Raw genomic sequence first — 13,876 nt, 5'->3', positions numbered from 1 at the left:
TGCTAGGCAGCCATTTTCAAGTTTTTGTCAAAACTGTAACTAGGCCACTCAGGAACATTCAACATTTTCCAGACAGGTCACCTGTGATACAAGTCAGTATTCGACTTCCATTCATGTCTGAGGATGTCGGGAGATGACGTGGAAACCAGCCACTAGGGGCAACAGTGAGCGCTGTTACCTTCAAGTAGATTTTGGTTTTGTTAAGGTGTTGTGGAAAGTGGTGGTGGATGGGTGTAAGCGTCTGCCTCTGGGTGCATGTATGAATCCAGTGATAGAAAGTTGTTTTTGATATTTTGGTTTTAAACCTATCCCAAACCTTAACCTTTACATTAACCATTCAGAGTTAATGCCAAACCTTAAGAATTTGGAGTTAATGCCTAAACTTAACCTTGGAACGATAAAGAGAAGTAACCAAAAACTTTGAAATTTGACGTTTGAGAAACATGGATGAACATCTAATTCTGACGTGAGACTGTGAGAGTCTTGTTTTATGCAGTATTATTTAGTGCCTTAGTTGTAAACAGGATGCATGTTTTGGAATGTTTGTAAGCTGTACAGGCTTCCTTCTTTTCGTTATGTAATTAAGGTTAGTATTGTGGAGTAAAAACAGTGTTGTTGATCCACAGTGGCGTGTATTCATGGATATCTCTGTGTTTCATAATTTTACTACAATTCACAAGAAGCTGAATATATCTCACAGGAGAAAGCATCCGAGCGAGCAAAACAGCGCCCCTCTGTCTGTCTAGTTGCTGTCTAGTCTGTCTTGTCCAACCGAGTATACTGTTGCCACCCTTGGCATTGAAGGCAAGGGAAGCCAGCGAGCATCTGGCCTTCCTTGACAAAAATAGTATAATTTGCCAATCAGCGTTGTGCTAAACTTAGCGGGCTCAAGTAGGAATGGTCCTGTCACACCAAAGAAAAGTGTCAAGGGAAGGCAGCTTGGATTTGGTCATCACTCCTGTCTTTTAGATGTCACTGTATTAGACCAAGCAGAAGTGATTTGATAATGTTGAAATGTTGAAGTTGAAATGGTGGAGGCAGCTCCTGTTCTCCACTTATGGAATTGCTTCAGGGGGGGTTGAGCATTGGCTTCCCCAGGGATTTTACCATCCAAAGTATAAGTAATAACTTCACTAAGGAATATTCATTGCCTGCTTATTTTCTACCAACAGGTGCCCTTCTTTGTGAGGCAATGGAAAACCTGCCAGGTCTTTAGAAATGCATTGCTTGACTGAGGGATCTTACAGATAATTGTATGTGTGTGGTACAGAGGTGAGGTAGTCATTCAAAAAATCACGTTAAAGACTATTATTGCACACAGAGTGTAATTTATGTGACTTGTTAAATACATTTTTACTCCTGAACTTATTTAGGCTTGCCATAACAAAGGGATTGAATGCTTATTGACTTAAGAAATGTCACCTTTTGTTTTTGATGAATTATTAAATGTTGAAAATCATAATCCCACTTTGACATTATGAGGTACTGTGTCTATGACAAAACAATCTCAATTCAATCCATTTGAAATTCAAGCTGTAACACAACACAATGTGTGAATACTTCCTGAAGGCACTGTAGCTACCTGGACTATCTGCATTGACCCTTTTTGCGCTAACTTTGACTCATCACTGCTGCTACTATTTATTATCTTCACTTTATTCTTACATGTACATATAGTATCTACCTCAACGACCTTGTACCCGTCCGTGCACATCGACTCAGTACTGGTAGCCTGTGTATATAGCCAAGTTATCATGACTCATTGTGTATTTATTATTACATGTCTTAATTTTCTATTATTTCTCTATTTTCTTTCTCTCTGCATTGTTGGGAAGGGCCCGTAAGTAAGCATTTCACTGTTAGTCCACACACGTTTAAGAAGCATGTAACGAAAAATGTGTATTTGATTTGAAAAGATCCGTCTTTTTGTTAGTGACAGTAAATCGAAGTGAGGATGTCATCCTTTGACATCTTATCCAACAACTCTCTGCAACCATAAAGCTCCTTGTAATTAAATCCTGACATTTTAAAAACTACAAAGAGCTAATTTAAAATCAGAAACTTGTGCTGAAACTTTTCATAGTAACTTGATGTCAGATCATGCCAGCAATATATGCCAATTTAACCAGTTCCATTTCAGCAGAGCATATCTGGGAGCTTTTGATTTCAATTAAACAAAATAGAAAATAGAAACCTTTGTAATAGAAACCTTTGTAACCTCAATAAAAAATTGAATTAAGTGCTAAACATTTGGTTCATTAACCAATGTATTGATGGTCTATTGCAAAATGATTGTGCAAAACATTGAAAATTAATGCAAATTCAGTGAATTATAAGACTGCATAAGGCACAGGTCGAAAGAGAACATATACTGTAGGACTAGGTAAATGCAGTGCATTCGGAAAGTTTTCAGACCCCCTGACTTTTTCCACATTTTGATGTTACAGCCTTTTTCTAAAATTGATTAAATGACTTTTTTCCTCATCAATCTACACACAATACCCCATAATGACAAAGCGAAAACAGGTTTTTAGACATTTTCGTACATTTATGAAAAAATCTAAACAGAAATAGCTTATTTACATAAGTATTCAGACCCTTTGCTATGAGACTCAAAATTGAGCTCAGGTGCATCCTGTTTCCACTGATCATCCTTGAGATGTATTTAGAACTTGACTGGACTGCTGTAAATTCAATTGATTGGACATGATTTGGAAAGGCACACACCTGTCTATATAAGGTCCCGCAGTTGGAAGTGCTTGTCAGAGCAAAAACCAAGCCACGAGATCGAAGGAATTGTCCATAGAGCTCCCAGACAGGATTGTGTCTTGGCACAGATCTGGGGAAGGGTACCAAAAACTTTATGCAACATTGTTGGGGACCTTCTGTGGAGATGGGAGAAACTAAAGGACTGTCATCTAAAGGACTCTCCGACCAAGAAACAAGATTCTCTAGTCTGATGAAACCAAGATTGAACTCTTTGGCCTGAATACCAAGCTTCACGGTGAAGCATGGTGGTGGCAGCGTCATGCTGTGGGGATGTTTTCAGTGGCAGGGACTGGGTGACTAGTCAGGATGGGGGAAAGATGAACAGAGCAAAGTACAGAGATTCTTGATGAAAACCTGCTCAATACCTCAGACAGGGCCGAAGGTTCACCTTCCAACAGGACAACGACAAAAGCACACAGCCAAGACAACGCAGGAGTGGCTTCAGGACAAGTCTCTGAATGGCCCAGCCAGAGCCCGGACTTGAACCCAATCGAACATCTCTGGAGACCTGAAAATAGCTGTGCAGTGACATTACATATCCAAACTGACAGAGCTTGAGAGGATCTGCAGAGAATGGGAAAAACTCCCCAAATACAGGTGGCAAGCTTGTAGCGTCATACCCAAGAAGACTCGAGGCTGTAATCGCTGCCAAAGGTGCTTCAACAAAGTGCTGAGTAAAGGGTCTTATGTAAATTTTATATTTAAGTATATTTTTAATAAATGTGCAAACACTTCTTAACCTGTTTTGGATTTGTCATTATGGGGTATTGTGTGTAGATTGAGAATTGTATTTTTTTTTATATATATATTTTAGAATAAGGCTAACATAACAATGTGGAAAAAGTCAAGGGGTCTGAATACTTTCCGAATGCACTGTAAGTCACATACCTGATCAATATCAATACAGTTAATATAATATCAGCCAAACAAGACGACACAGAGCGAAGCAAACAGTACACAGGCAAAGGTTTAAATTACTTTTAGTACTGGTATGATACATATTTACAATATAATATACTTCAAGTTTTAGCCATATACCGTTACCGATGATAGAGGCATGCTTCTGCTTATAGACTATTCTACATAAGGCACAGATCACAGGTCATTTAAGGGAAAACACCTCAAATGAGAGAAGAGAAGAATCGTGAAAACCACACATTCCTACACCAACCAAGAACTTTTCCCATTACATGGAGAGTAAACCTAAACATATCCTGGAATATAGTATTAATAGCAAAAACATTTTTCATCTTGATACAGCAGTACATAATAGCTTACTATATAGTATTGAGGAAAACAGACCATGAAATGTATGACAATTAAATTACTTGCATAATGTATTGAGTGCACTTTGTCTTTCATTCTCACAGGCATATCTCTAACCACTGCTCCCTTATGGTCTACAGAGCAGACCTCTTCTCTTAGTGACACCAAGTGTGAATTTCAATGATCTGAAGTGTCTCTCTCTCTCTCTTCTTCTCTCCTTTATCTGCACTGACCTGAGAACCCAAGATTGGTGAAAACAATATGGTGGATGTGACATTGGCAATTTACTTTCACCTGTCCATGTTTTTCACGAGTGCAGATAAAGGAAAGGAAGCAAGGAGAGGAAGCCCCTTTAGACTATTGGGATGCACCTCAGTTCCCTCATCTGCAGAGCAGCTGTAGTTCAGAGGAGCTGCAGGTCAGTGCAGGCGAGGCCAGCTCCTCTGCTCCTCCCAGGGCATCCTGCCCCCTGATCTTCAGGTTGACAAACTTGATCTTCCAGCTGTTCTGTTCCAGCGGTGAGCGGATGAGGCCAAACACCTGTTCATAGACTCCTAGGCAGACATCATCTCTGTGAATGGTCCCTGCCACAGCCACCAGCACCAGGCCGTGGGGGGAGGACAGGACCTTCAGGCCAGGAGGGTCAAGGTTGGGGCTCAACAGGAGCCTCTCGTCCCTCGCCAGGGCCAGGAGACGCAGGCTGGTCAGCTCAGAGCCATGGAACTCTTCCATTTGTTGGCCATCAGCACTGAGACAGAGTGAGAGAGAGAGGTCCTATGAATTAATATGGTATTTAATACTGTATGTTCAATACAAAATAAAATGGTAAGTTAGTCAAAATCAATACTTAGTCCCTAAGAGACTAAAAACTATATCATTTGTGTCCAGATTTTTACCTGGAGAAGAGGCGCAGACGGACGTCCTCCCAGAAGTGTTGTGGTCCCCAGTCCTTAGGAGGCTGGCCCAGGGAGGGGTTCTGACTGTTGAGAAGCTGGAAGAACCACTGACAGAACTGTCTGGCCAAGGCCAGGTGGTCAAAACCAGGACTGTACCCTAACTCAGAGGAAACACAGACATTCTCAGCTGGTCTCAGACTTAGGCTGGTCTCAACTGCTGGGGTTTGATAGTCCAATGCCTACAAACAAGACCACAGACATTAAGTGACAAAAGCATGTTAAAATGTTCTTGCCAAATTCAGCCTCTATGAAACACAGAAACACGAATGTGTCTATACCTTCCCAGTAGACCAAAACTCTAGAGTCCGCTTCACTAGCTGGTGTTTCTCACTGTTGGGGGGCATCACCACCCCCTCCTTTGCCAGGTACTTGAATATAACGTCACGGTGGACCTTTTTTCGTTTTAGCAGCTCCGCCGTATCCTTGGTGTATGAAAGAATGGCCTCAACTGCTTCTGTAACAGACAGAGACGACCCCAAGATTTTACTATGGTATACCATTTACAGATCAAAACTTGCAATGGTTGGCAGCTAGCTAGTTAGCTAGCCCAATAATGGACTAAAGGAGCCTAATGTTACTCCTTATAGTCCAAGGACCGTACATGTTCTGTTTAAAGGCGAATTGGCTGTCTGCCAAATACTCCATCTAAATGTGAATCGATTCTCAGTTGAGGTATGGTCCTAGAAACAAAAAGCCCTTTACTATCATATCACAAAATAATTTCACAAATGAAAAATATACACTTACTGTACACTGTTTTAACACAGTTGCAGCCAACAGTGCTGTAACTTGGAAATATTGCCTTGTGGGAACCTTAACAAAGGTGTGTAATAATTGAACCTTTTGTTTTTTGAAAAATATTTCTCGATTATATGAAAGATGTACAATCCTTATGTTTCTAAAACTGTACCACAAGCGATGCGTCTTAACGTTCATAACAAGCATCGGGGCTCTTAACAAAATACCCTGGCCAGAAGACACTATCATCAATAGGCGCTAGAGGTAGTTATGAGTGGGTTAGCTACCCCTTGATCATGACTCTTATTACACATAAGAGTCATTGGATGAAGGCGTCTTCTGTATGGGGGTGTTTTGTTAAGAGTCCCGACTTTCGGTCTGAACATTAACAGCATGGCTTGGGGTATGGTTTTGGATGCATGAAAGGTCCTTATCTTTCATATCTGGGATAAATCATAAGAGGTTACATTGACACACATATTTATAGGGTTTGAATTCCCACACATATGTCCATGTTACAGCGCTTGTTTGCGGAAAAAATACGTTAGACAGTGGTTGGACTAGTTACATGTGCTAATTAGCTATCTGCGTCTCCGAACACCACCCTGTATGTAACCATACGGAAGACGGAAGACAAAAACATGTTGACACTGAACAATACTGCGGGCTGCGACTGTATTAAAACAATGTACAGTAAGTGTGTATTTTGCATTTGAGACATTTTTTCGAGGTGGGGGGCGGCAGGTAGCCTAGCGGTTAGAGCGTTGGGCCAGTAACCGAAAGGTTGCTGGATCGAATCCCCGAGCTGACAAGGTAAACATCTTTCGTTCTGCCCCTGAGCAAGGCAGCTAACCCACTGTTCCCCGGTAGGCCGTCATTGTAAATACGATTTTGTTCTTAACTGACTTGCCTAGTTAAATAAAGGTTACATTTATTTAAAAAATACAAATTGTGATATGAAAGTAAAGGGATTTAGGATTCTACAGCCTAACCGCAATTGACAATCGATTCACGTTTAGATTGAGTATTTGTCTGTTTCTGCATCCAGAGCCAATTCGCATTTAAACAGAACATGTGGTCATTGGACTAAAATGCAGCAACGTTCGGCTCCTTTAGTCCATTATTATTGGGCTAGCCTAGTTAACATTAGCCGCTAAGTTCTCACCTGTAATGTTTTCCACTGCAATCATTTTGTTGGTGACTGTATCGCTAAGCGAAAGTATGTCGCCCCTTGACATGATACCCAACATATTTTTACAGCCCTTACGCTCCGTATCGGACAATACAGGCATATTTAAAAGAATAGCGTACAACTTTTAACCCAGTAAACACCTGCAACGGCTGTGGTTGTACTTCCGTCATCCACCACTCGAGGGTACCAAAGGGAACGTCCGGGAGGAAACACCGCATCCCTCAAAGGTTCCGCAAGTGTTTGCACGCTGTCTGTAGACAGAAGCAGAAGTGACAGTGCCATCTATAGTGAGTTAACTAATCATTTTCAGCATGTACTAGGTACTCATTTTTTTCTTAATAATGCATACTAAGGCATTATTATCGCGACAGAAGAACATCATTTATTCCGTGCATCTCTGAGATTTGGCGATAACGGTTGTGGCGTATTGCAAGTAACGTTAGGGTGTCCGACGCTGTCCCAAAACAAGGTAGGCAACGATGATAACTAGCTAGCTAAGGTTACCTAGACTATGCCATGGTGAGTATCATTAACTAGCTATGTCAAGCATCTGCATTTTATATGATAGCTTAATGTTGGCCAGTGGCCAGTTGATAGTACATTACTGTACTGCTGGGCTTCGCAATCATTTAGCGATTCAGTAGCTAGCTATATGGGACTTGCTAGTACAGTATGATGACGTCCATTAGCCAAGGGTGTTCCTAGTTAACGGTACGTTAATATCCCTAGTAACCCAAACAACCCCAACCCTTAACGAACCCTATTACCAGAGAGGATGAACCTCTTTGCAGAAGATTGGACAAAGTGGATGTCATCAGTAGCCAAGTTTTTTTTATTTCTCACGATTGCTCTATCTTGTCAGATTTATTAACAGGAAGTTGTAGGCAATGTTTAAACCACAGAGTCCTTAAACAGTGTGTTAAATGTCATCATGGAGGTAAAATATACTTTTTCCAGTATTGATGAACTCTGCAGGTAAGCTTGTTTTGAGGAAGTTGAGTGTACCATGATTTCATCAACCCAATGAACCTATATTGCAAATCACTGTAATTTCCCCACAAGGAACTTGGTACATAATTATTGCTACACCTCCTCAAGGAAGTGTTGTCAAAACACTTAATTTCACCACTTACCACCCAACAATAGCTGCTTACTAAACCTCTGTCTCTTCTCTGTTTATCCTCTCCGGTGGCTGTTTAGATGGGGGAGACTGAGGGCAGGGTGCTGGGCAGGGTGACGGTGTACTCTGTACTGGGCTGTCCCCACTGTGTGCAGGCTAAGACAAGCCTTGGCCGTCTGGGTCTGCCTGTGTGTGATGTAGACATGGGAAAGCACCCAGAGCTCCGGGGCAGTGTGAAGGAGCTGACCGGACGGAGCACAGTTCCTCAGATCTTCTTCAACAGTGTCCACATCGGGGGGAATGATGACCTGCAGGAACTGGTGAGAACACTGTCTCTCAGATGGATGGATACATTGTCTCTTTGACTGCTCTATATTCAGTCATTCAGTTAAGTGAACTTTAGGTACTTTACCAAAAATTTTACAAAAGGTGGTTTTGCTATTGTAGTAAGTAGAGGCTTGCTTCTGAATGCCTTGCCTGGCTAAATAAAGGTTAAATAAACACTACTCTCTGAAGCTTCCAGAGGAGTTGGAGCGTCTAGTGCGTTTGGTGAGGGAGGAGCCTGTCTTGTCAGAAGCCCTACCCCTGCCCAAGGAGAACCAATCAGATGGCTCAGACACAGCTGAGGAGGCTGATGGAGGTCAGTGGACACACAAGAAGCCCTGTGCCTGATTAGATTAGAGTTGGGCCCTACTCTATAGAAATGTTTGCACCGTAGAACAGGAATGGGTAGACTGGAATGGCTGCAAAGACACATTCAGTCAAATGTGTTTATTAACCATTTTTAGAAGAAAAAGAAACGCACACCTATTTAGGCGAGGTGCTGGCTAGCGGAGTAGAAAACTTAAAAATAAAGGAGAGCCGCACACTCTAGGAGCTCAGATGCAAAAATGTAATTACCAACGTTTCGACAGCCAAGCTGTCTTCATCAGGGTATAATCACAAACACTGCGGGATGACTCGTAGACTTTGATCTGAAGCCATTCTTGTGACTTTGCCATTGTAATTGTTTGTAAACTTGTATAGTCTAAAATTAATCTATGATCGTATGCTATCCATTTGTTTTTTGTATGCTGCTCTTTGTATGCCATTTTAATATTTGAGAATTAACCAATGATGTTAGGCCACTCTTGGCCATGATTACAGACACCTGTGTGTTTTGACACTATATAAACGAGTCATCCCGCAGTGTTTGTGATTATACCCTGATGAAGACAGCTTGGCTGTCGAAACGTTGGTAATTACATTTTTGCATCTGAGCTCCTAGAGTGTGCGGCTCTCCTTTATTTTTAAGTTATTAACCATTTTTGCCTATTGCAGTTAAAAGACAGACCTCCTGTGGCGAGACTAATCTAGTCTTCCTCTAGTTATAAACATGAGCTCTGATTCGACAGGGTTATTTGGATATGATACTGATATTACTGGACATGCTACTGTTTGAATACCAGCTGTAATATCAGTGTCATAAGACTTGGGGAAGAAGTGTCTGTCTTGTCAGTGTGGAATGTTGGCGTCTGCTGCATGAGAGACAGGCTGGTTTTGTGGTTTTGTTTCAGCAGCCACAGCTCTCTGTGTGAGTGTGTGTGTGTGTGCGCCCATCTCCTGTCACCACAGCAGACGCAGAGACAATGGATCAGTGTTACCTGATAGCCCCAGACCAGCCAGCACCTGGCCTCTCTGCCCAGCCACAATATGTGTCTCTGAGTTCTAGTCTCCTCTGCTACCACTCAGGTCTATAAAATACATTCATATGGACTACAGTAAGAAATAAATATTGTCAATTGCTCCAACCATTTTCTCTTACACATTCCTATAGTGTTGATGTCTGGTGAGTGGCATCCATTCACACATTAGATGATTGCCAAGCCTTGTGTGCATTCTCTGCAGAGTTTAAGTGTGAGAGGGATGCGTTAGCGGACGTGGTAGAGGAACTCAAGCGGAGCGGTGTGATTGGATTTCAGTGGAGGGGACTGAGCATGTGCAGAAACAGCTTCACAGGAGCACAGCTGGTTGGCTGGCTGCAGAAAGAGAGGGGCATGGGTAAGGAATGAGAATGAGTAAACCGGTATTCCTAAATTCTACATACAAATTCTAATTCTATTGTTCTATTCTATGATTCTAACTGATTCTAATTCTCGGATTCTGGCAGAGATGACTAAGGCATGTGAGACTGGGCAGATGTTACTGGACAGGAAGTACATGGTGGGCGTGGCTGGGGCAGGGAAGGGGGTGGGGTTTGGAGTGAGTGACAGGCTGTACAGGCTGATGGAACGCAACCCTCACTCGGCCCTGAACGCAGGACAGACTGCTGCATGCTCCCCTTTACAGGGTAGGTAGGGAGGACTCTCTTTTCCGAGTCTGGTTCTTCTCAAAGTTTCTTCTTGCTAGTGAGCTTTTCCTTGCCACTGTCGCCTCTGCTTGCTCTTTGGGTGGTTTAGGCACTTTCAGATAAATCCCACTGTGTAGGTGGGGGCTTTCCTGCATGGAGCTTCTCTTTCTACTAGTTAAACACACAAGTGTAAGAGGCAATCCACACCTGGTGTGGGCTATTACATTAATTCCATGATACGATTAACTGGGATTGCAGTAGGTGTCCTTAAAAGCAGCTGATCTGTCTGTGTTCGTGCAAACGTGTGTGTGTGTGAGTCTCTGTCATTGCATAAGTTTAGTCTTTCTGCATGCCTCTTGTTGTCTTGCATAAGAAGTAACCTTAATCAGAATGTCTTTCCTAGTAAGGACATCTGCTCATTATCTGTTAAAAATAGTTTATTCATTGTATGTGTCTATATTCTCTCTCTTTCTCCCTTTCCCTCTGTCTTTCTTCCTCTCTCAGCTGCTGAGTTGTCTGCCATTCTAAGGGATATGATCCTGAAGTTGTTCTCTGAGTACCTCTCTTCTGATGGAAAGGTAAGTCACACTGAACTAACTGAACCCTCCACTACAGTAGATATATTATGACATGACAGTTGTACTACAAAATGTGTGTTTCCTTACAGTGTGTGGACTACAAGGCCATGTCCCTGAGCCCAGTGTTTGAGCGCTACTGTGAGCTGGCTGTTCAGCTACAAAGAGTGGAGCTGCTGTCGCTGACCAGAGAGGAGAAACTAGCCTTCTTCATCAACACCTACAATGCTCTGGTCATCCACGGAAACGTCCGGATGGGAGCCCCAACCAACATGTGGCAGAGATACAAGGTAAGAGCACCATCTAGGATTGTGGAAAGACAACAAGTAATAGTCTGTTTAGCAGTGATATTACTTTGTTCCTGTGTGTTGTTTGCAGTTCTTTAACTACGTGAGCTACCTGATTGGAGGAGAGGTGTTCACTCTGCAGGACATAGAGAACGGAGTTCTGAGAGGGAACAGAAAGGGCGTCGCACAGCTTCTGAGGCCCTTCTCTAAGACTGACCCTCGTCTACAGGTACACTACTCCGCTGGACCGGGAAAACTATTCAACTTATTATCATTTTTTTATTCACATCTCTGATTTACTGGTGCAAATGTATGTTTTTATCTGAAATGTTGCACAATCTGTGGCAGTGGTTGTAGTGGTGATAGTGGATGTTCTGTTTGTCCACCAGGTGGCTCTCCCAGACACTGAGCCTCTCATCCATTTTGCTCTGAACTGTGGAGCCATGGGCTGTCCACCCATCAAAACATACACTCCACAGGTAACACACGGGGTTTTTACACTGAAAATAGTACACAGTATTTTCTTAATCTGGAGTTGAGTAAAGTCACATAATTTGTCCTCTCTGACCAATCAGGACATCGATAGTCAGCTGCGCACGGCGGCCGAGTCCTTCCTGGAGAACGATGATGGCTGTGTGGTGGATTCTGAGAAGGGGGAGGTCCGTCTCAGCCAAATATTTAAGTGGTACAAGGCAGACTTCGGAGGCACAGATGAGAAGGTACCTCAACACTGACCTTTCACCTTTAACTGAAGAGTACGGTCTCCTGTCCTAACACAGCCTTGCCCGGTCTCTCCTTCAGCTGTTGAACTGGATCCTGGAGCACATGGGGGAGTCTCCCAAGAGGTCCAGCCTGCAGAGTGTCCTCTCCTCTGGGAAGATCAAAGTCAGCTACCTGCCCTACGACTGGAGCACCAACAGCTCTCAGAGGCAGAGTAACAAGCCATAGGAACACACTGTTCTGTCCACAACACAGAGAAACACACAGCTCAGCCTGCAGACATGTCTATCCTCAGTAAAGAGGTCTGGGTGTCTAACCCTTTCTTTCGATCTGCTTCCCTACTCTCCCACAGCATGTGAACCTATAGTTTAACCTGGTTTTACTTCCTCTTCTTACTGGGTCTTCCATTTCCAGCCTTGGAAGTGCTAATGCTGCATTTTAGCACGCACCTACTTATTATAAATTAGTTTTATCATTGATTATAAATATATTTATTGATACTGTATATGTTAGGAAGGCTTGATTAATTCCATGCATGTTTATGATCCAATTCAACACTTAAAGGACACATTTGTACTTTTTCTAACAAAATAAAAAGTTAACTATTTATTTTTAAAAAAGGATCTAAAACTGTTTAGTAAAACTTTTATCCCAAATGGTTTGTTCATCTCCTGTTTTATGCACACCACATTGTGCTGGTCTCTGTATAGCCAGGTACCAGTAAATTGTTCTCCAGAAAGAGCTTTGTACTGTGTAGCACACTGAGTCTGTTCTAGCCCATCTGTTTTTAGAACTCTCCCACGGTATGACAACGGAGGGATATGTCTCCCTCTTTACCCAACAATCACTGGTGTGTTTATCTCAGGTCAGCTGCCCCATGATGCAATGGTAGGACTTCTTGTATGAGCAAAATCTGGAAAACTGTTGTCATATCACTAACATGTAATATCTGTATCATTCATATACCTGCAGTATACTGCTATTTCTGTCAAATCCTGATGTATTAACCATTTGCTCTGTCTCCCACTCCGATGTTTGTCTTTGTTTGTTGGGTTTCTGTGAGAGACTTGCTGTACCTCTAGTGAAGCAGATTCTCCAGTGAGAGGAATAACTCTCCTGCTCTGAAGGCAAAGCCGACCTTAGATACTGTTTAGAAGTATTACTATTTTTACTGTCTCGTTCACTCACTGAAATGCATGTTACAATGACTGGAATGCGTTAGTTTGTTTGATGCATGTACTACTGTATGCTTGGGATGCTGAATCCTCTCATCCTGAAGCCTGTAGTTAGAATATGTGACCCTGTTCTCTAGCCAGTGCCTTCTAACCCTGCATGAGAGAGAGAGTACCTCAGACCCTGGCCACATCTATAGCTAGTACTCCTATAACAACTACTCCTAACCCCTACTGCCAACAACAGGCACCAGTACTCCATACTAACAGAGTTATAAGTACTACACTGGTAGACATGTTGCCGGGAAATTCCAGTTGGGCAGTGTTCTTTACTCCTGGTCCTGGATAGCCACAGTATGTGCAAGCTTTTTTGTTCCAGCCCTGCACTAACATACCTGTTTCAGACCTTGATTAGCTCCAGGACCAGTAATGAAGAACACTGCTTTAGTAAGGTTTCATGCATCTGCAACAGTAAGAGCTTGTACTCTGAATGATACCCTAAAGGTTGGAGAGCTCAGTCTGCTCTGACGACCACTGTACTTCCCTAAACTTACCTCATCTCTTTGTATTTGTCAGGGGGAAAAAATGTGATGCAAACCTGTAGAGAACAACACTGTCGTGGCTTTTGCCTGGATCTAACTATGACCTAACTCTGAAGCAATATTTTTTATGATGGAAATGATGCAATTTGTCATCTGAAATAAATATCTTATAGTTCACTGGTTGTGCTCTCCCTTCTTGACCCATTGCAG

The 13,876-nt window shown here is 42.5% G+C and overlaps 2 protein-coding genes across 3 annotated transcripts; one reads left to right on the top strand and one right to left on the bottom strand.

Moving 5' to 3' along the window:
- Positions 1-3,732: 3,732 nt before the first annotated feature.
- Positions 3,733-7,099, bottom strand: c13h3orf38 (chromosome 13 C3orf38 homolog). Its single transcript, XM_039007041.1, has 4 exons — positions 6,895-7,099; positions 5,270-5,445; positions 4,932-5,170; positions 3,733-4,783 (listed from the first exon to the last, which is right to left on the bottom strand). The coding sequence occupies exons 1-4, from the start codon at positions 7,019-7,021 to the stop codon at positions 4,417-4,419; spliced, it is 909 nt and encodes a 302-aa protein (XP_038862969.1). The 5' UTR covers positions 7,022-7,099; the 3' UTR covers positions 3,733-4,416.
- On the top strand, positions 6,351-13,843 carry zgc:152951 (uncharacterized protein LOC569013 homolog). Of its 2 annotated transcripts, none has more exons than XM_039007040.1 (11): positions 6,351-6,422; positions 8,122-8,361; positions 8,558-8,681; positions 9,929-10,081; positions 10,191-10,370; positions 10,875-10,948; positions 11,038-11,235; positions 11,324-11,461; positions 11,622-11,711; positions 11,808-11,951; positions 12,034-13,843. In XM_039007040.1, exons 2-11 carry the CDS (start codon positions 8,122-8,124, stop codon positions 12,178-12,180), a joined length of 1,488 nt encoding a protein of 495 aa, XP_038862968.1. In that variant the 5' UTR covers positions 6,351-6,422; the 3' UTR covers positions 12,181-13,843. The 2 variants fall into 2 exon arrangements, with proteins under 2 accessions (XP_038862968.1, XP_038862967.1); XM_039007039.1 differs by lacking the exon at positions 6,351-6,422 and adding an exon at positions 7,173-7,390.
- Positions 13,844-13,876: the final 33 nt, after the last annotated feature.

This window comes from Salvelinus namaycush, chromosome 13, assembly GCF_016432855.1.
Source record: "Salvelinus namaycush isolate Seneca chromosome 13, SaNama_1.0, whole genome shotgun sequence".
NCBI lineage: Eukaryota > Metazoa > Chordata > Actinopteri > Salmoniformes > Salmonidae > Salvelinus > Salvelinus namaycush.
Note: the sequence above shows the minus strand (reverse complement) of the source record. Positions and strands in the feature narration are given on the sequence as shown.

What these genes read in the sequence shown, in the direction of transcription:
- c13h3orf38 (XM_039007041.1), bottom strand. Translation starts at nt 7,021, where the DNA reads ATGCCTGTATTGTCCGATACGGAGCGTAAGGGCTGTAAAAATATGTTG. An exon ending in TGCAGTGGAAAACATTACAG is followed by an intron (nt 5,446 to 6,894) that starts GTGAGAACTTAG and finishes TGTCTGTTACAG; the next exon opens with AAGCAGTTGAGGCCATTCTT. An exon ending in CGTCTGCGCCTCTTCTCCAG is followed by an intron (nt 4,784 to 4,931) that starts GTAAAAATCTGG and finishes ACTCTGTCTCAG; the next exon opens with TGCTGATGGCCAACAAATGG.
- zgc:152951 (XM_039007040.1), top strand. Translation starts at nt 8,122, where the DNA reads ATGGGGGAGACTGAGGGCAGGGTGCTGGGCAGGGTGACGGTGTACTCT. An exon ending in GCAGAAAGAGAGGGGCATGG is followed by an intron (nt 10,082 to 10,190) that starts GTAAGGAATGAG and finishes GGATTCTGGCAG; the next exon opens with AGATGACTAAGGCATGTGAG. An exon ending in AGACTGACCCTCGTCTACAG is followed by an intron (nt 11,462 to 11,621) that starts GTACACTACTCC and finishes TTTGTCCACCAG; the next exon opens with GTGGCTCTCCCAGACACTGA.